At 37.3% G+C, this 20,101-nt stretch overlaps 2 protein-coding genes across 8 annotated transcripts in view; one reads left to right on the top strand and one right to left on the bottom strand.

Annotated features, from left to right (window-relative positions):
* Positions 1-1,170: 1,170 nt before the first annotated feature.
* On the top strand, positions 1,171-13,453 carry arc1 (ADP-ribosyl cyclase). 3 transcript variants are annotated; one of them, XM_030973667.1, is made up of 8 exons: positions 1,171-1,528; positions 2,579-2,761; positions 3,251-3,383; positions 6,036-6,278; positions 7,823-7,899; positions 9,583-9,684; positions 10,488-10,580; positions 11,269-13,453. In XM_030973667.1, exons 2-8 carry the CDS (start codon positions 2,598-2,600, stop codon positions 11,429-11,431), a joined length of 975 nt encoding a protein of 324 aa, XP_030829527.1. In that variant the 5' UTR covers positions 1,171-1,528; positions 2,579-2,597; the 3' UTR covers positions 11,432-13,453.
* A 570-nt stretch (positions 13,454-14,023) lies between these two features.
* The window catches only part of LOC115918074 (sodium bicarbonate cotransporter 3-like), a 58,266-nt gene continuing 52,188 nt past the window's right edge, over positions 14,024-20,101 (bottom strand). For 4 of the 5 annotated variants that reach the window (XM_030974353.1, XM_030974356.1, XM_030974351.1 and 1 more), the window contains 5 exons: positions 19,888-19,956; positions 19,316-19,489; positions 18,654-18,797; positions 17,591-17,766; positions 14,024-16,788 (listed from right to left, as the gene is read on the bottom strand). In XM_030974353.1, coding sequence (XP_030830213.1) covers positions 16,653-16,788; positions 17,591-17,766; positions 18,654-18,797; positions 19,316-19,489; positions 19,888-19,956 — 699 coding nt within the window. In that variant the 3' untranslated portion in view covers positions 14,024-16,652. Of the gene's footprint in view, positions 16,789-17,590; positions 17,767-18,015; positions 18,090-18,653; positions 18,798-19,315; positions 19,490-19,887; positions 19,957-20,101 lie in introns of all 5 variants that reach the window. The other variant, XM_030974355.1, reaches the window with a different exon arrangement.

Here is a 20,101-nt window from a genome sequence, read left to right on the forward strand (position 1 = left end):
TTTGGGTGTCATTTTCGATGAAAATCTAAACTGGAATGAACATGTACGTCATATCACTACTTCTATTTCTAGGAATGTTGGTTTATTATATAAAATGAAAAAATTAATCCCATGTTTTACACTTGTTATTCTTTATAATTCATTGATATTACCGTATATAACATATTGCAATTTAGTATGGGCCACCAGCGCCAAAACCAAAATCAACTCTATTTATTTATTGCAAAAGAAAGCCCTTCGTATATGCACTGGTTCACCGTATTTGTCTCACACAAGTCCAATATTTTACAAACTGAAAACCCTAACAATATTCGACATTAATTCGCTACAAAGTTTACTGATCATGTTTAAGTATTTAAATAATATGCTCCCTCTTTCATTTCAAAACTTTTGCAATTGTAAATACTAAACTGTTTATGTTGTATAGCGCTCTCTCAAGACACATATTACTTTAGCCTTAAAACAATGTTTCTTGATTACAATCGACCGATTTGCTATTCCCGTTTGGAAATTATATATCAGAACTGCATATCCTGATATTTTCATGGTCGCAACTACCGTGGAATGGCCTTACGCGCTGTTTGAAATAATTGAAATTTACCGGGAGCACGGGTAAATTTTTTATTATTTTATTTCTCGAAAGCAGAAGTGTTTAGGGGCTAAATTTTGTAGTGCTTATATTTCATCCACAGGGGCATCCAAATATATTAAAATTGTAAAGAATTACTATCCATCCAATTTTCATAATTTCCCAAAACTTTGCATTACCTTTAATACATAAGTGTAATATACGATAATACGACAGTTATTGTAAAGCTATTTCAGGTTCATGTTGCAATGTGCATAAATCTCATAAACCTTGAAACTGTAGAAAGTTCGATATGGAAAGTCTCCCAATGGCAATTTGCATGGTTTCGGTGTGTGTTGCCATAGTGGAGTATGACCAATTACTCAATTCCTTGTGTACTTCAAATACTCAAAATATTTTCCTAACATAAATTTTATTATCTAACATTCCCCCGCTGTCTCACTCGTCCCACCCTCTCCCCCGCCCCCTCTCTCTGTCTCTCTATCTCTCCCTCTGTCTGTCTGTCTCTCTCCTTTTCCCCTTCTCTCTCTCTCCCTTTCTCTCGTTCTCTCTCTCTCTCTCTCTCTCTCTCGTTGTTATTGTAAAGCCATTTCCAGTTCATTGTGCAATATGAATCTGAAGTGCAATAAGGAAACACTAAGCTAGACTGAACTAACAAACCAACATTACCCATGCACCTTGGACTCGGAATTACCCAGGCATCTATAATGAAGATTATATAGTTCACTCTATATACATTCACCACGGACATACTAGTATATAGCCGCGGATTTCAACTTTGAATTCATTATTGGTTGGATGCAAGTCCCAACTGGACTTCTAAACACTGGATACCTGTTCACTGACCAGGGGTTTTGAGGCAGGAGTGACAATATTTTGTTAAATTCACAGTGCTTGATCTTCACTCAGTTGTAAGTACAAGTACATAACCGTATCAAGGTAGGTTTCCATTATTTGTAAACTACTTATACAGGCAATAATAGGCTGATTATCTTTGCCCGCGTGACTACCCTAATAAAATGACAAATGAGCGGCGATGTTACACACTGCTTTGAACAACTAGGCTCTATGGTGTACTTCTGAACAGCAGTGGAACTATAGTCCGCTAGTATAAACCCTGCCACAGTTAAACAGAAAACGGTATGTATATTGAGCACTAAACTCTAGAGTTAAGTGGTATTGAGTCAAGTTCATTTTAAGATTGACCCATGCAAGCTAGTCTCGAATAGTTCAGACCTCTTTTCTATCACTACATGGGAAGAGTTTTGTCAGTAGCTGGAGATCGCGGTTCCTTATATTTCATGCTGTTTGAACTTGAATATAGTATTATGGTTACGACTAGGTTTAAAAAGACCAAAAAACAAACACAATAACAATATAAACAAAGAATATTGTGAGACATTTATGATAGGAAGTCTTACGTACATATAATACGCATGATGTGCTACTTTAAATATTCTAATATTCTATTCGACTTTAGTTTTAAGATGAGTATAATGATTTTTTTTTTTCGTTCAGATATATATTCTTCTGCTGTATAATAATATCTTAACCGCCGATAGAAAGAAGAAATGTCAGATGTGACGGACATATTAAACTTTGCACTGCAATACAAATTGTTTACCCAACAATATGATAACATTAACGTTTGTAGTTTTATTATCAAGGATTATAATCAACTATAACTTCCTGTATTGTTGTATTTCGTGGAAAGTTGATAAAAGAAAATATGTTTTGACTTTTCTCCTAAATGCATTGACATTGGATCTCGAAAAGAATAAAAGAATAATTATTGTTACATCCACTGTTTTACAAAAATGTGTATTCTTTCCTATCCCTTTTTCCAATGCATTTTAACCAACTATTAGCAGAGATCGAACTATTGACAATACTATGATGGAATACTCTCAGTCTTAAGTCGACTGTTACATTCCAATTCCATGGTAGCATAAATATTTGAATAACTTCACTGTAATCGTTCCTGTTTAGGAACGAACCAAAATTCGAAATGGGCATCTACACCATATTCATCTACTTGTCACCAATGCTGGCGATGACCGTTGCCTACATCAACACAGGACCAGGGACCACGTCCAACATTACTGACATCTTAACTGGTAGATGCGAGGAATACCGGAAGTGCCTCCTGGGAGAGCCATGTCTCCCGTTCTAGTAAGTTTACTTTTTCTTCCTGCCTTTTCTCATCTTTAATTTTTATGTATAGTAATGTTCATCTCATTTGGAAATTTTTCGAGAAACCATGGGCCTACTAAGGTGAAACCTTTCTCTTCGCATCGTTTTAGATGTACATGTAGACTACTCTAGCTCACCTGTTTTCTCTCATCTTTTCCTTTCCACCTTCACTCTGTCTCATCACTCCCATCCTTCCCTCCCTCCCCTCCCTCCCCTCCCTCCCCTCTCCCTCTCTCTCTCTCTCTCTCTCTCTCTCTTTCTCCATCTTTCTCCATCTCTTTCTTTCTCTCTTTCTCTCTCTCTCTCTCTCTCTCTCCCTCTCTCCCTCTCTCTCCCCCTTTCTACCCCCTCTCTCTCCCCCTCTCCCTCTCTCTCCTCTCTCTCCCCCTCTCTACCCCCTCTCTACCCCCTCCCTCTCCCCCTCTCTCAACCCCTTTCTACCCACGTATCCCCCACTCTCTCTCATAGTCGCAATGTCAAGTGTCGTGCAGCAGTGGAGTCGTTTTTTAAAGGCATTCGCAATATGGATCCATGTGCTACCCCAGACAACGCATATGATGAATTCCTCAACATGGTCCCACCCACCACAGTTCGTGGCACGGTAAGTTTTATGCCTAATTAAAGGTATTACAAAGTTTTGGTATGGGGTCATGAATTTGGTTCAAATTAACACATTGGAAGCATATGCGTTCCTACAATATTCATTGATCGTTGTCGCGGTTGAAACCGAGTCTAAAGTTATGAAATTATGAATAATATACTATTTATGTTGTATAGCTCCCTCTCAAGGTCAAGATATCAATTCAGCTATGAAACAATGTTTCTTGACTAAAATCGACGGATAAGCTATTCCCGTTTGAAAATTATATATCACAACTACATATTCTGAGATTTTCATGGTCGCATCTACCATACGGCCATAGTCGCTATTTGAAATTTATCAACATTTACCGGGAGCACTGGTAAATTTTTATATTCAGTTTTTCTCGAAAACATAAGTGTTTTAGGGGCCAATTTTTCAGTACTTATAATACATCCACAGGGGCATCCAAATATATAAAAAATGTAAAGATTCACTATCCACCCAATTTTCAAAATTTCCCAAAACTTTGTATTACCGTTAAGATACTGACAGAAAATGAACAGGGGCAAATCTAGGATTTTGTAAAAAAGAAGGCACAATATTCTTATTTTTTTTTGATAAACAAAAGAAAAAGGTTTTCATCAAAGGGGATAGGGGGCATATTCTTAGAGAACTACTATTCTTCTACTACTACTACTACTACTACTACTACCAATATACTACTACTACTACTACTACTACTACTGAGGTATATATGCCACTTGGGTTTTCACAGGGGGGGGGGGGCTGATCGGACGTGCCCTCTCTTTCTCTTGGCCATTTCATTTTCTTGTCTTTATTTTCCATTATTTCGCTCCCACCCCCTTTAAGTGCCGAATTTGGCACGTGCCCCTTTCGCGTCCACCCCAAGATTTAAAAAAAAAGTGATACACAAAATTATTAACATCTGACTTACCGTATGCGTTCGTAGCACTCACCCAACAATTGGCTTTTAAAACTATATAATTCACTTGATTAGATCAGAATAAATGTGTGCAAGGATTTAGACATGCATAGAACAGGAAACATAAACAAGGATGTCATTGGACAAAGGAAGGAAGAGTGAATACAAATCTTGAATCTGTGGCTAGGAGAATTAAACAATCTACACGTACACTTACATACCACATGTCCCATATTCAAGCACAGAGTAAACAAGGAACTGTGTAATTTCATTGTCCCACTTTTATGATTTGATCTATCCATGTATTAGGCCTACTTGCTTGGAAAGAACTAATATGTATCTCTGTTATTAAATATATGCTAGCAGACTGGTCGCAATGGTTATAATACGACGAATTGGAATGAAAGCAACCAGTGTCGTAGCTACACGGGGCACTGGCCAGGGGTCATATGTGCCATTTCAAAAGATAGAGAGAGAGAGAAATAGAGAAAATAGAGAAGAATTGAAATGAATATATACAAACAAAAATATCCGTGCATCAATAACACGTAGATATTTTACGACATTCTTTTGCAAATGTCTACATTTTGTTTAAAGATGAGGTATACACCATTCTATTTCATATTTTGTATTACAATCATTCTTATAGGGATCATGTATTCTAATTTTAATATTTTTATAGTTTGAAAATCAAACTCTATATATTCCGGTAAAACATACGGTGACGTAGCGCGAATCCAGGGCCCTGTTTCACAAAACTTGATATCAATAACAAGTTACAAGCTACTGTTATAAGCTACTGAAATCAAGGCATCTGATTGGCTGAGAGCAGAATTATCATAGAAATTAAGCATTTGTTATAGATAAAAAGTTTTATGAAACGGGCCCCTGATATTGAGGGGCCGGGTACAAGCTGACATCATCTGGATATCTAGTCGGAAAATGAAACGGGAATTGACAAGGCCACTGATTCGGGGGGGGGGGGTACGGGATAGGGTCCTTTCGTCTTCTTTTCCCCGACCATCTCCACCTTCAATCTATCCCTTTCTCTATTTTTCTATTTTACGTGTTATTTTCTCACCATTCGAATGGAGGGGGGGGGGGGGGGTGGGTGTTCTCCTGCGCCATTGTAGCTATGACACTGAATATACATGCATATGGACCAGCATGTATTTGAAGACGGCACTTAAACTCAAATGATGGTAGATGGTGGTGTTTAAAGAGGCACTTATCATTTAATATCCTTATAGTTCAGAAAACATTCGATATGTTACTGAAGGCCGTAGTATTCCGCTGTTCCAATTATCATTAAATTTCATGCAAGTCCTGTACTATAATCATCGAATTATGTTAACATTCTTAATCATTAAACAGATTTATGCCCCTCTCCATTCTTTCTCTCTCTCTCTCTCTCTCTCTTTCTCTCCCACTCATTCTCATTTTCTCGACCTGTTTCTGTTGCGATTTAGCGTTTGTTAGTAGTTTCTTATCCTTTTTATCATTCTACCCTTTCTTTATATTTTTTTTTTAATGAAATAAAAATGAAATTCACATTTTCCATTAGTCTATGCCATTAGTGTTTCTGTATTTTCAGTCAAATTCACAAGCTTTAAGATTAGGCCTATATGGAGCAAAATGAAGAACATGCACGAAACTAATTTCAATGATCATCCTGTGGTCTACCCTTTTTTTCCCTTCTTTAATCTTTTAATTGTTTTTCTGTACAGACGATGTTTTGGTCGGGTGTTATGGGCAACAACATACCACAGGACGTTGCTCAGGTCACCCCTGAGTTCAGTGTGCTAGAGGAGACCTTTCCGGGTTACATGGCAGGTAACCTGTCCTGGTGTGGCGCTACGGACGGTGATGGCACGGGACTCGGACTCAACTTCACCGTCTGTCCGACATGGACAAGTGAAACGTGTCCCAACAATACCAAGGCGGCATTCTGGGCTAGGGCATCGAAGATGGTGAGTCTTGGCGTTCGCGACCTTTATGGGGGCACAACTGACCCCTGCCCCCTTTTAAATCCCTAAATTGTCCCAATAATACAAAGACGGCCTTCTGGAACAGCGCCTCGAAGATGGTGAGTCCGTGCATCCTCGATCAATAGGGACTTTTCGATTTGCACGTCGATATAGTGGACTGCTACAGTAATGTGACGTCCTTTTAAGGCACCGTCAATCGAAAGTCCCTATTCACGGGCACAATCGGCACCTCCTCCATTTTAAAACACTATAGTGCATGTCTAAAGTTGTGTTTTGTGCATGCCGTCAGCTTTATCCAATTCAATTCAATTCAACATGTATTACAGATAAAAAGAATCACTATTTCTGAATAACCTTGAGATGCAACATCCAGATTATTATCAGATTATTTTCTTTACAAAGTGTTAGCGCCTAATGTACATAAAACTGTGCCGGCCTCTATGCCAAAGTAAAAAAATCGGATATGTAACTAAAAAACTGAGACAATTTCAATGCACTATACTTATTTAAAAAATGAGAGGTTAAGTTCAAAACAAAAAAATATGAGTAGAGATTCAGGACGAAGAAGTACATCACGATGATGGTGGAAAGTGCTTATAAAGCGCATAATAATTCGTAGAATTCTCTATGAGCTTTACTTCTTTTGGAAACAATACTGCATTCACATACATTGTCTAAGGACATAGAATACATGGATATTATATGAGAGCAATTCAACTAGATAATAATATCAAGATGATAGCAATATTTACGTGCTTCTGAAAATAGGCTAGGCCTATATTGTGTGAAATAATAATCGGAAGAGAATGAGAAAACATGGCAAGTTACAGCAGTCGGGAAAGAGTAAGAACCATGAGGAATCAAAATGCCCAAAGTCTTATTCTGACCCAATACTATACTATAGGACGCGCAGTTCCTGGGGGATAGAGCATTTTCTCATTCCGGTCCGTCCCTTTGGAATAAGCTGCCACTTAGTGTTCGTAATTTAACTACCCTTCATGCCTTCAAAGTTGCTCTAAAAACCCATCTCTTTCTAAACAGTGCTATTAAATCATGTCAATGTAGCGTAATAATTTGTGTTGTTTTAGTTTTCTTTATTTTAGTTAAGAAATTTATATTTTTGTGATAGTAATACATGTATGTACAGCGCCATGAGCGTCAGAGCCTGGCGGATACCGGCGCTATATAAATATCCATATTATTATTATTATTATTATAGTTGCAATTTTTTTACTGTAGCAATTAAATGAGATATTGGTAGGGATATGTTTGTAACCCACGATGTAGCTGTTCACCCAACAATTCACCCTTTGAAGCTAATAATAACGTGCCTTTAATTCTAAGGTTCACGGGAAGTGATTTTGAACTATTCAGTCATTGAGGTATGCTATAGTGCATTGTTGGACTCTAACTCGCATACCGTGATTTGATTATGAATACAATCATTGTATTTGAATAAATACAATTCTTATGCATATATAATCTAAACGCTCTGATGATAATGTTTTTTTTTCTTCCTGGTACAGCTAGCAACGCAAGCTGTTGGTGACGTCTATGTTGTTCTGAATGCGCAAAGAGCTGGCGGGGCTTTCAACAATGGCAGGTAAGGAATTATCATGTAACTCGTTTACCTCGACCCCACAGCGGCGATTGGGGACTTTTAGATTTGCACGTCGACATAGTGGACTGCTACGTCTGACGTCATTTTAAGGGGAAGTCACACTGCCTTAAAAGGACGTCACACGTAGCAGTCCACTATGTCGACGTGCAAATCTAAAAGTCCCTATTGTTTTTTTTTTAGAGAACCACTTACATAGATCCCTATTTCTGTCACTGGCGGATCCAGGATTATCTGATGTAGGGAGGGTCACATGTCCGATGGGGGGGGGGGGGGGAGGGGTAATCAGTCTATGATTTTTGTTTTGCGGGGCTTTCAATAATGGCAGGTAAGGAGATATCATGTAACTCGTTTATCTCGACCCCATAGCGGCGATTGGGGACTTTTAGATTTGTACTTCGACATAGTGGACTGCTACGTATGACGTCATTTTAAGGGAAAGTCACACTGCCTTAAAAGGACGTCACACGTAGCAGTCCACTATGTCGACGTGCAAATCTAAAAGTCCCTATTTTTTTTAGAGAATCACTAACATAGATCCCTATTTCTGTCACTGGCGGATCCAGGAATATCTGATGTGGGGAGGGACACATGTCCGATGGGGGGGGGGGGGGGGGGGGAGGGGTAATCAGTCTAGGATTTTTGTTTTATTATTTCCCGTGCCCCCTCCCCGCCATCCCCTCCGGATTCACCACTGTCTGTATGCCTAAACATTTGACGATTGCAACACCTTGATGATATTTTTGATAGTTGGCGTGCCAAATAATCTCATCAAAATTTAACTAACAACCAAGGGCATTGTAAATTTTAACCACACACAAAACAAAAAGACAGCCGTGGCATTTTGCCATTAAAATTGATATTCTTCTTTTCTGCGAATCAAATACTGAGCAAAAAGTTTTGTTTTGGCATGAAACATGTAGTTGCCAGGAAATGTTGTAATTTTCCTATCAATAGGTTTAAGGTGGGGGGGGGGGGGATACAAGGGTAAAACATGGCCCAGGGGCCCGTTTCATAAAACTATTCAATAACAAGTTACAAGCTACTGTTATAAGCTACTGAAATCATGGCATGTGATTGGCTGAGAGCACATTCGTCATAACAAAAAGACAGCCGTGGCATTTTGCCATTAAAATTGATATTCTTCTTTTCTGCGAATCAAACACTGAGCAGAAAGTTTTTTTTTGGCATGAAACATGTAGTTGCCAGTAGTTGCCAGGAAATGTTGTAATTTTCCCATCAATAGATCAAAGGTGGGGGAATACGCTACCCCCCCCCCCCCCCTCGACCATGCGAATGGAATTTTGGATTTTTTGAAAATCAAAATACGTGTACCAGCATTATGCCATGACTATCCAAGGGTGAAAGGGGGAAAGTATATAGCGAGTAGTGACTGTCTGATTAAGGTGGGGGGGGGGGGGGGGTGGAATACGCTACCCCCCTCGACCATGCGAATGGAATTTTGGATTTTTTTGAAAGTCAAAATACGTGTACCAGCATTATGCCTGGACTATCCAAGGGTGAAAGGGGGAAAGTATATAGCGAGTAGTGACTGTCTGATTATCTTTAAAGCTAAGAAAATGAGATAATCGTTGTTCAATCGAATAAACCTAATATACCAGACAGTGTATTACCTTTCATTTGTTGTGTTGTTTTGTCATTTTTCAGTATATTCGCCACGATAGAAGCACCTAATCTCAACCAGGACGTGGTCACAAATGTCGCCATCTATCTCATCCCAGACTTCACACTTCCGATTCCGAATGAGATGTAAGAACAAATTAAGGACATTAATATTTTTTTTTTTTCTTCAGTTTTGTTTTCTTTCTGCGGGATTAATTACTAAATTTTCCGAATAACGGTCCATTCATATTCGCCTCACATGACCTAAAGTGAACTTAACTCCGGTCGACCTAAGCTTCATGAGGACGTATGGAGTCCCAGACTGAAGGCCAGCGAGACCAAAAGGTATCTGTCTGTCTCTCTGCCTCTCTCCGTCTGTCTGACTAACTGTCTGTCTGTCTGTATCTCCCTCTCTCTCTCTCTCTCTCTCTCTCTCTCTCTCTCCGTGTCTGTCTCTCTCTTTGAGTGATATCCACAAACTGGCTTTTGCAATAATATTGCTTGTTAAATACCCCGACGATACCGGGGTAATAAAGTTGGGTTGCCAGCCAGGGCCCTGTTTGATAAAACTTTGTATCAATAGCAAATGCCAAATTTGCTCTCCGCCAACCAGATACCACAATTTCAGGAGCTTATGACAGTTATTGTAACCTGTTATTGATAACAAGTTTCATGAAACATGGCCCAGGGCCCCGTTTCATAAAACTATTCAATAACAAGTTACAAGCTACTGTTATAAGCTACTGAAATCATGGCATGTGATTGGCTGAGAGCAAATTTGTCATAGATTTGTTATAGATTAAACATTTTATGAAACGGGCCCCAGGAGCGTCACGGCGTGACGGACATGAGGGCTTTCACAAGAAGCTGTATCATTGATATTTATTTGAGTTTATATAGCTTAGATCCAGAATTAAATCAATTTTCGATTTTGATTTTTATCATCCAAGGTATCGAGAGACGTGTACCAATGGAAGCGTTTTGTACTTGCAGAATTTCTTGATGAACATGAATTTTAATGTGACATGTGAGGAGAACCCCAAGTAAGTTAAGATCCTGTATGTCAATAAGACCGGTACACTAACATATTCAAAAGTATGGATGTTTCTTTCATGGGGATCTAGTGACGAGTTATTCCATTATCATGGTATTAGTGAATGAACAACAATACTTGGAATCCAGTCTGCAAACACTACATGTTGCTATGTCGGGCAAGTGTCGGGCAAGCTTTCAGGTTGGCAAGAACTACCAATTTTGTTTTAAAAAAACATGCATAATATGCACATTTTTAATAAGCCAGCCTGTTAAACATGATCGCAAAAGAGTTTCTGAAACTCGGCCTCAAGCACTTTCAATAGCCTATCACCGATTGACTGATGATGATTACGTAATCTGTATATGATTTCAACGGAATAAACAGTATATGGTATTGAAATTGCACTTGATTTGATTTCTTGATTGTCCGCGTGATTGTATTAACAATGTATTGAGACAAGGGCAATACTTTTTTAATACAATGATTAGTTGTATGCATGCATGTTTTATTTGCACTCATTCTCTCTCCCTCTCTCTCTCTCTCTCTCTCTCTCTCTGTCTCTCTCTCCATGTCTCTCTCTTTCTCACTCACTCACATTACATTTTTTTCCTCCAATAACTTCCCTTTTCACTTACAATTACTACCGCATTTTAAAACAATTTTCTGTACTGTTTCTTGTTTCTTTATTTTACTAGGGAAATCATGTGGCTCCAGTGTGCTCGGTTTGCAAATAGTCCATACTGTGGGCCATACGCCAAAGGTACCCCGGTAGTGGCCGCATCAATAGTGGTTATACTGCTTCAAGCCATTTTCGCTATGTCTCTCAGTGGTTGGAATACAATATCTACTACCCTATAAAGATTGGGATGGTTCTTCGCGAAGTCCTAGTTTGGTTGCTTCGAATGAAAACAGAAAATTTTGTTTAAAAGTAATTAGTGATTGTTCATGAAATAAGAAGAAAAAAAGAATGGGAAATTACGAAATGTGAACAATCGCTGACATTTTTTTTATAATTCTACATGTTTTTGTTTTAAATGATAGTTTATTGAGATTTATGTAAATTTATAGAGACAGTATGTACAGCATGCAAATTAAAAATGGCTAATCGGCAATCGGTCACAAACATTGATATGAATGTGATGTCATCAAATGATTCCTCTTTATCCATGTGTTAGAAATGTGTTTTAATGACATCCTCTTTCACGTTATGATACAATTTAAGTGAAATTTTGCCATCAAATTTGTGGGGCTCCCAACACTTTAGATGGGCTATAAATCGAGATTGATGATTATTATCATCATCAATGTCACCTTGGGTTCTGATTACATCCGGCAAATAAACTCAGGTACAAATAATGACGATAAAGATAAAATATAATAAGAACTCTTGGTAAAGAAATGACCAACCTTTTCTACTAGAGTTTGCGAAAAGTGAGCATGGATTTCGTCTTTAGGTAATCTTAAACATTCCAGGTCATTTGAATTATTTACCATGCAATGGAATGGTTGTTTGCACCAGTAAACATTGCTTTTTTGCTTATTTTTTACGAAAACTTGCAGCAATATGACATGTTCCGTAAACTACCAGCACCGATATGCATACAACGGATTCCATTTTCTAATATCTCGATTACCAGTGTTTTTGTTCGTTTTTCAGTAATTTCATAATCTTTCTTTCAATATGTATTTTCTTACTTTCATATCATCATACACTCTCTATGGAGTAATTTTCAAATGCAGGGCCAATTCGTTAGATTCTACGACAATTTTATTTGTGTCAATAGCAAAACTAAAAACACGAGGTATATGCTTAGTGATGATTTTGAGGCAGAATGGGGGAGGAGAGGGTGAAACGATAGAATGATTCAACAAAATTAAGCTTGTCATGAGCTGGGCTGTCTCTTCGTCATCTTTGCTTTGTTTTGTTTTATTTTGTTTTGTTGTTGTTTACTTCGTATGACTGATCAGCGCTTGGTATAGCAGTGGCATAAGCATGTGTCAATTGTCAATTCTATTTTGAATTGAGCACGTATGCCTCTGTATCCCCATAGCTACATAATATGTCACTGATACGCCCCCAAATGGTAAGTCCTGTTTCAATTTGTATGACGTCATGCAAAAATTATCTTTAGAATTTATGATTAATCCCAAATTTAAAAGAATTTGGGAAAAACATATTGAATGTGTCAGAAACTTTGTCTTTCAAGTACTCTAAATAAAGGGAACCGATTTTGTCCTAGAAAATATGAGTGCGTTAATTTCACCACGATATAAATGTCTGTATAGTTATAATGTACATTATGCCTGTCTCATTGTTCAATGTTACTTTTCGTCTATGTTACTTTCCACCTTCTCTCCATTTGTCTTATCTTGTTACCATTCCATCAAACTGTCGATTTTAACTGTCCCGTCCACAGGTACTAAATGTTTTTTTTTTAACCCAGATTGATAGATTCACTCGTTAATGTTTTAATCATTATGTCAGTATTTTATAATGTATATTTTTGAATTTCTAATTTTGTGTGTATGTTTGCATCAATGCAATAACGCAATATTAACAATCCCTTTTGAGACCACCTTCATATTATTGTATAACTTGTTGGAATTATACGCTTTTGGAAGCGGCCTATGGAAATTCATATTATCTGTTGGCTCTTAATGATGTGAATTATGCATGAGGACTATTTGATATTTTATCTTTTTGTTTAATGTAGCCTTTATATTTTGTATTTCGTTGGGCGCAATGGTAGAATTCTTTATGAAATATGTCATCGGGGTTGTCTGTCCACGACTTACCATAATAGGCCTATTTCTTCTTGCTATTTTCAATGGTGCACAATTAATAAAACAGCAAATGGCGGATATTGTGTGGATTAGGAATCGATCTCTTTTTTGTATTTTGTATTAAAAGCCTATGTTGGCAGTTTTTGTATAAATTCGTGGTTTACAATTTGTATTTAATTTGACCTTGCATCTGTTACAGTTTTCTGGAAGCAAACTTATTTGTTTTCCACAGTGGTGTACCACTGAGATGGGGCACCCCATATACCATAGACAAATACATCGAGTGGTAGAGAGAGAGAGAGAAGGAGAGAGAGAGAAAGAGAGAGAGAAAGAGGGAGAGAGAGGAGGGGGCGAAAGAAGGGGGTATGAGGGGCTATAACCACTGCCATCTGTTTCCTATATTTTTATTTTCCCCTCAATTCCCTTTTGGCGATCTCATTCTCCCCCTCTCTCTCTCACGCGCAAACACACACACACACACACACACATTGTGCCTATCACTTTTTTCTCTCTTCTCTCTCTCTCTCTCTCTCTCTCTCTCTATCTTTCCTCATCTTGCCCTTTCTCTCGCTCTCTCCCTCCCTCTATTTCCTTTTTATGTGACTTTCTCTGTCTCTTAGAACAAACAGGACCCGCCACAAAGTACATGAAATCGTACGCTCATTATTTTGTTTTATCAATGCCTCTTTAATTGCTGTAAAAATAAAGACTCACTAATCGTACAAGAATACAAAGAAGACTAGGGGTTGTCTTTTTACTGTAAGCCCGCTTACGACATAAGCGCCAAACATATACCACTTACCACTCAAATTCAAAGCTCCACCTTGATATCCCCTTTGCGGCGCCAGAAAAACGTAAAGTTTTGTAATAACGGAATTATGTTACATTATTTCAACATGCATCAAATTGTTCACTATAACGTGAGAGGTGTGGACTGTGTACAATTATAGAATAGTAAAAAAAAAGTTAAGAAATGTCACTAAACACATTTAAAATTGCTGATATTCGCATCCAGCAATTTACTGCATAATACCTAACCCTTCAACATTCCATCGCTTGCTTTTTGCTATAATACAAATATTTTGTACCAAAAAAAAGGTAAAATAATCTCTTAAAATGTTTTTTATTTCATTTAATCTTCACATATTTATCTCCATTCACCTTTTCCAATACTTTAATGTTAACACTAATTTAGCTTACGGTCACACTCTCAAACATCACGATATTCATTACAGAAATTAAGGTATCTTTGAGCGTTCAAATACATTTAGTAATAAAAAAAGAAACATACATTTATCAACAGTGCATATACATAACCTTAACACGAGCGATGCAGGACCAAATATTATTTCATCTTAAAATCGGTTTACAATCAAACATTCAGTTACTCTAAAAAGTTCCATGAATACCACTTTTAGCCATACTATCATCTCAAATGTATACAATGCAACATACATATTTACGTATAAGAGAACAAATATATATTTCTAATGATTTCAATTTTACTTTTTAGGACCATGAGGTCAATTTCACTTTTAAGAATTTTGATTTCGTTCGATAAAATATCTACAAAAATCATAAACAAGGCACTTATTGGAAGTGTAATTTTCTCGAAAAAGCAAACATTATTGGTAAACATAGAAAACATGTGTAAAAAGCGATTATTTCAAGACAGCTAAAACCATACGGTATACTACTAAAATAATATCACCGAGCAAATAGAAAATATACTGACAGTAAAAGCAAATAATGACATTAATGGGTATGGGCCAACAAGATTAATGAGAGAAATAAGTTAAAAACGTTAATGATCATTAAAAACGGTAAAGCTATCTAATACAAATTAAATTATTCCGCTTTTATCATTCTATAATTACAATTGCAACTGCTCTGAAGTGCATTATTTGTTGAAAATCAATTCATGATTCAATTCTGGTTTACTGCAGCACATTTTATTCAAAATATTGCAAAATAAAACATTTTTGTACTCAGCACCTTAAAATCACTATGGAAGATGAATGTTTCATGTATTTAAAGTATTCAATTGCGTATTGGAATGAATGTTTTAATCATGGTCAATTCTAAAACAAATCTTCAGAAAGACATTGGCATGTATGTTTCGAAACTCACAAAATCATCAAATAGAAATAGAAAAATATAGCATTGCATTCATTATTGAATTTGTTTTAAATTGCTTTGAAAGACTAATCATAAGAAAGACTCGATACACACGTGAATTCATTAAATTTCATTATACATAAATGTCAACTTTTTGCATAGTATCACGGCGTGAAATTTTGTTCTTGACATTTTTATTTTGTGCTGGTGAATATTTACACGAGAAAAACATGAACATGAAGATCGCGCAGAGAAGTTAGTGACTCGTTAACAAATTTAAAATTTCATCCGTTATACGTCATATGAATTGAGAGAAAGGCAAATATAATTATTTCACAAAACGGATATCTACGCACAAAGCACACACCATATTTCATGTCATTTCGAATATCTAAAACAAACTAAACGCCATAGTAGTATAACCACATGAATACCGTTTCCAAAGTCAATAAATTCTTTTTTTTTCTGATATAGCGAAGTGGCGATAAATATGATTTCACACACGAGTGAAATGAAATTAAAATGAATACAATATTTGATTAACATGGAAGCCGAAATAGTGTGAAATTCAATTAATTTGTGAATTCAAATAAGAATACAAAATCACGAAACACATGATACTGCACTTGATATGCTATTTTTTTTCAACGAGATAATCCGGAAGAAAAGAATATACCATTTATTGATTAATCTAATTCAAATCCAATCGACTTTGATAGTCGTTATTATCCTTCGACTTCTGGAGAACTCGCATTGATCAGGATATGATTAATGTAATCATATTTAGGGTGATTTCAAGTAGGGTGTTTTTTTTCCTGAAGTCTGGTGTAAAATCAAATTGAACAACACACAACAGTCTGCTATCTTGCTAGGATTTAGTCGGTATTGAGATGAAAATTGAAAAGAATTTTGGATGGTGTTATCACCAAATGTAGCCAAATGTAGACCAAGAACGTTGGTGTTAGATCAACCTATGTTTTTATTTTTCTTGTGGGGGTGGGGGGAGGGGTGTTGGGGCATCTATATTACACCAAATACCAAAGCCAACATGTGAATCCCAAAGTACATTCTAACACGATCTTTTAAACCGTGGATTTCAGGTTAACACCAGAGAATAGTCAACAACAAACTTGAAAGCACCTCCATTTCAGCAGGGATTTTTTATGTCTCTCTTTCTTTAAAATCGCGTATCGTCCATGTCAGCCTGAACACCGAAACTTGAGGTACCGGTACCACTGGGGAGGTCGATTCCTTCTTCGGTGTTCGCTCCCGGATTCGCTTCAGGATCCTTGATTGTTTTAGACGCCGCGCGACTGTAAATGTAATTGGGTGCAAACAGAAGTGTCAAAATCAGTGCCTAGTTCCGTTTTTACATAGTCCCTCCACCGTGCATTATGTGTTATCCACATCTACAATCAATCTTTCGACATGATCTATTTGTTAACGTAGGTAGGTGTCATTCCACGCACTTTCTTTACAAGAATTAAAATATTAATATCTCTCATTTCGAAGCCTAGATGTCAAGATTTTGGGGTCGGTTTTTGGTTAATATGCCTTATTCAAACAACGGTCTTCAACTAATGCATGCACATGCCGCACAATTGCTTCTGATTCGCAGAAAATAATAATAGTATAACAACAAATATTGATGAAAGTATTTTCTACTATATAAGCAAACATCGAAGTAAATGGTGCCACTTAATCGAAATGCGTATGTAAGTGCACAATACGATAAGGTTAAACATGCAGTATTTCAGTATTTTCAGTTCGAAAGATTTTAGTGCATATATTTCAGTCATTAGCACATAATGTGTGATATCAGTATTAGTTCAATACAACTCATATTTCGTGCATTCTGTGTATAGTGTGTAAATCACAAACCAAACAAAAACAAAAACAAAACAATCAGTACAACAATTCATTGGTTGTTCAAGTCAAAGACTTGTTAATGATTTAGTCATGGTTTTTATTTCAAGGATGAAATGGATGGATGGATGACGAAACTATAGGTTAAAGTTCATGCGGGATGAAGACATCCGGGTCATGCAGGTTTCTCATCTGAGCATGCAAGGAAGATATTACAGCTTTTCTTCCCGTTCTTCTATGAGTGCATACCGGTTGCGAACCGTTGGTAGCGGTGATCCGCTGAGCTTGCTGAGTGCCTTGGCCGTCTCAAAGTCAGAGTTCGGTTCCGAGTCACGCGGGTTGTACGTGACCTTCTCCGCGGGCACGGTCAGTGTCTGACCGCTCTCCAGAGCGATGGTGAGTGTACCGGTACGAGCACGGGTCACCTGTGATTAAAAATAAACCACATACATACGACCCCAACGACGATGTTAGAATGAGTGATAGGTTTAGTATTCCACACAAAATAAACAGTTAAGACGAAAAATGAAAACATTAAGCGGACTCCAAAGATTCCTGACATTCAACACGTAACTCACTGATAATTGATAACCAACGTGTAAGACTATAAAACTTGGGAACAGTTAGGTGGACCGGAATACCAACCGGAAGATGATTCACAAATTCGCACTTACTGCATGACATTGTATTTGTCGAGATTCTTCCAATGGCCTTTGATTAAACCTTTATAATCAGAACAGAATGACTCCTTTTCGAAGGGATAGAACAATAAAAACTCTATGAATTAGCTGAAACTATCATTCGTTGAGGCACTATGTGAGATAAGGCCCACTCGTAATGTATCTCGACTCAGATATATCAAAATACATCTCCGAATTATTTAAAGAGAATAAATGGTCATGTGTCTTTGAATAAATAACAGCAATATTCAATCAGATATAACCTCGATTCTTCAAGCTCTTTATCGGGTACTTATTAAATTGATTTAAAGTTCAGTACTTGCCCCGTAAAGTAGTAAATAGACGTGGAAAATTGCCTTTTATGCTAATTTCACTGACCAAATAATCTCAAGTAAACCTCCTGTTTTAAAGCAATTGATACTTTTACTTGACTAAGAAGAGAAAGAAGACAGCAGGAAAAACATCTAATGAAGGTATAGGAATAATGAGAAGAAGCAGAAAGATAAGAAGAAGAAGAAGAAGAAGAAGAAGAAGAAGAATGGGGAGAAGCAGAATAATATTAATAAGAAGAGGAGCAGTTAGGAGGAAGAGGAATAAGACGACGATTTAAAGAGATGGGTCACGTGACTTACCTGCTCGCGTTGATCCTCGAGATGTTTTTCCTCATCATCCTTGGCGCGCTTCTGACTCTCAGGGATGACGTCATCAAGTACATTCAGTTCGTATTGAGTGAAGACGAATTCCAGAAGTTTACGAACAAACACAACAGCCAATACCTGGGGTAGGGAGAAAGAGGTAGGTGATGATTACAAAGGTATAAACTACAATCTTACAGCAATAGCGTGAGGGCGTTCTAATTTAGTGGATGAAATGTGACAGAACAAGACAATAGAATAAAGGGGGAGGGTAAAAAAAAGGGGAATTTAGTTCACGTTAAGTTCTCCCGCATTCTTACATGTTCTCTCTAAAGATCTTTTCACACATTCATCCCCTTTTCCTTACTTCTCCATTCCATTCTGGTGGAGAAAGTGCCCCTGTGCCCCCTTAGACCTAACTACGCTACAAAAAATATGTTCGGGTAATAGACATTTCAATTATAATGTGAAATCATATAATGTTGCGTCATGGAACATAAATTGACCACTCGCGGACTTCTTATGAAATATGCGAAAGCTTCTGGTCTCGCCCAGGATCGAGTTATCACATGCGCAATCATATTGAAACTCCTGATTGGCAATGCATTGAATATTGTTGACCGTGTTCGAGTTCGACGATGATGACGGTGAGGACCTACCATGAGAGGGAAGACGATGGAAGCCTTGGATGTCTTGATGAGCCAGAGCAGGACCAGGCAGGTAAGTTGGACCAGGGTGAAGAGATGGACTCTCCATAGCTTGACATGACGCAGATAGACATAGTCAGGCTGATGTTTGGCTGGGATCAGGTACAACATCATGCGGTCCACGAACTGAAAAGAAAAAAGTTTTTTAGTTTAACAAATTTTAACTTTTAAACTAATTTTTTAACTTTTAAACTTTTAAACTAATTTGTTAACTTTTAAACTAAGAAAAAAGTTTTTTAGTTTAAAAGTTAACAAATTAGTTTAAAAGTTTAAAAGTTAAAAAATTAGTTTAAAAGTTAAAATTTGTTAAAGTTTTAAAGTTTGTTTGTTTTTGTTTGTTATTTAAATTGAATTAACTGTTCAATACTGTCCATAAACGGTGTCTTCCAAACAATTTTGGTTGATTATGCAAAATGGCATCTTGCTTATCAGCTTCCCCGACGGTTTAATGACGTCACGGGGGAATTAACCCCCCCCCCCCCTCCCTCGTCCCCCGCCATAGCAAGAGTAATCCACACACATACCTGTACGCCACGCAGAGATGAGATACCCATATACAAGAAGACACCAAAGAGTACGGGCATAGGGATGAACTGAGGAAAAAGACATGAAGGTAGATGATAAGTTTTTAGAAATTTACATCAATTTTTTTCATGTTCTACTAAGGAGATATTGTTCGAGATCTATGTCACTATTAAGTCATGTATAGTTAGACTGAGCCCTCCCTATCGTCGGGCT

This window comes from Strongylocentrotus purpuratus, unplaced genomic scaffold (genome assembly GCF_000002235.5).
Source record: "Strongylocentrotus purpuratus isolate Spur 01 unplaced genomic scaffold, Spur_5.0 spur5_scaffold_7, whole genome shotgun sequence".
In the NCBI taxonomy this organism is placed as follows: domain Eukaryota; kingdom Metazoa; phylum Echinodermata; class Echinoidea; order Camarodonta; family Strongylocentrotidae; genus Strongylocentrotus; species Strongylocentrotus purpuratus.

Bases quoted from the DNA above. Each gene is read 5' to 3' on its own strand.
- arc1 (XM_030973667.1), top strand. From the start codon at position 2,598: ATGGGCATCTACACCATATTCATCTACTTGTCACCAATGCTGGCGATG. The intron at 2,762-3,250 runs GTAAGTTTACTT...TCTCTCTCATAG, and splicing joins GAGCCATGTCTCCCGTTCTA to TCGCAATGTCAAGTGTCGTG. The intron at 9,685-10,487 runs GTAAGAACAAAT...TTATCATCCAAG, and splicing joins CTTCCGATTCCGAATGAGAT to GTATCGAGAGACGTGTACCA.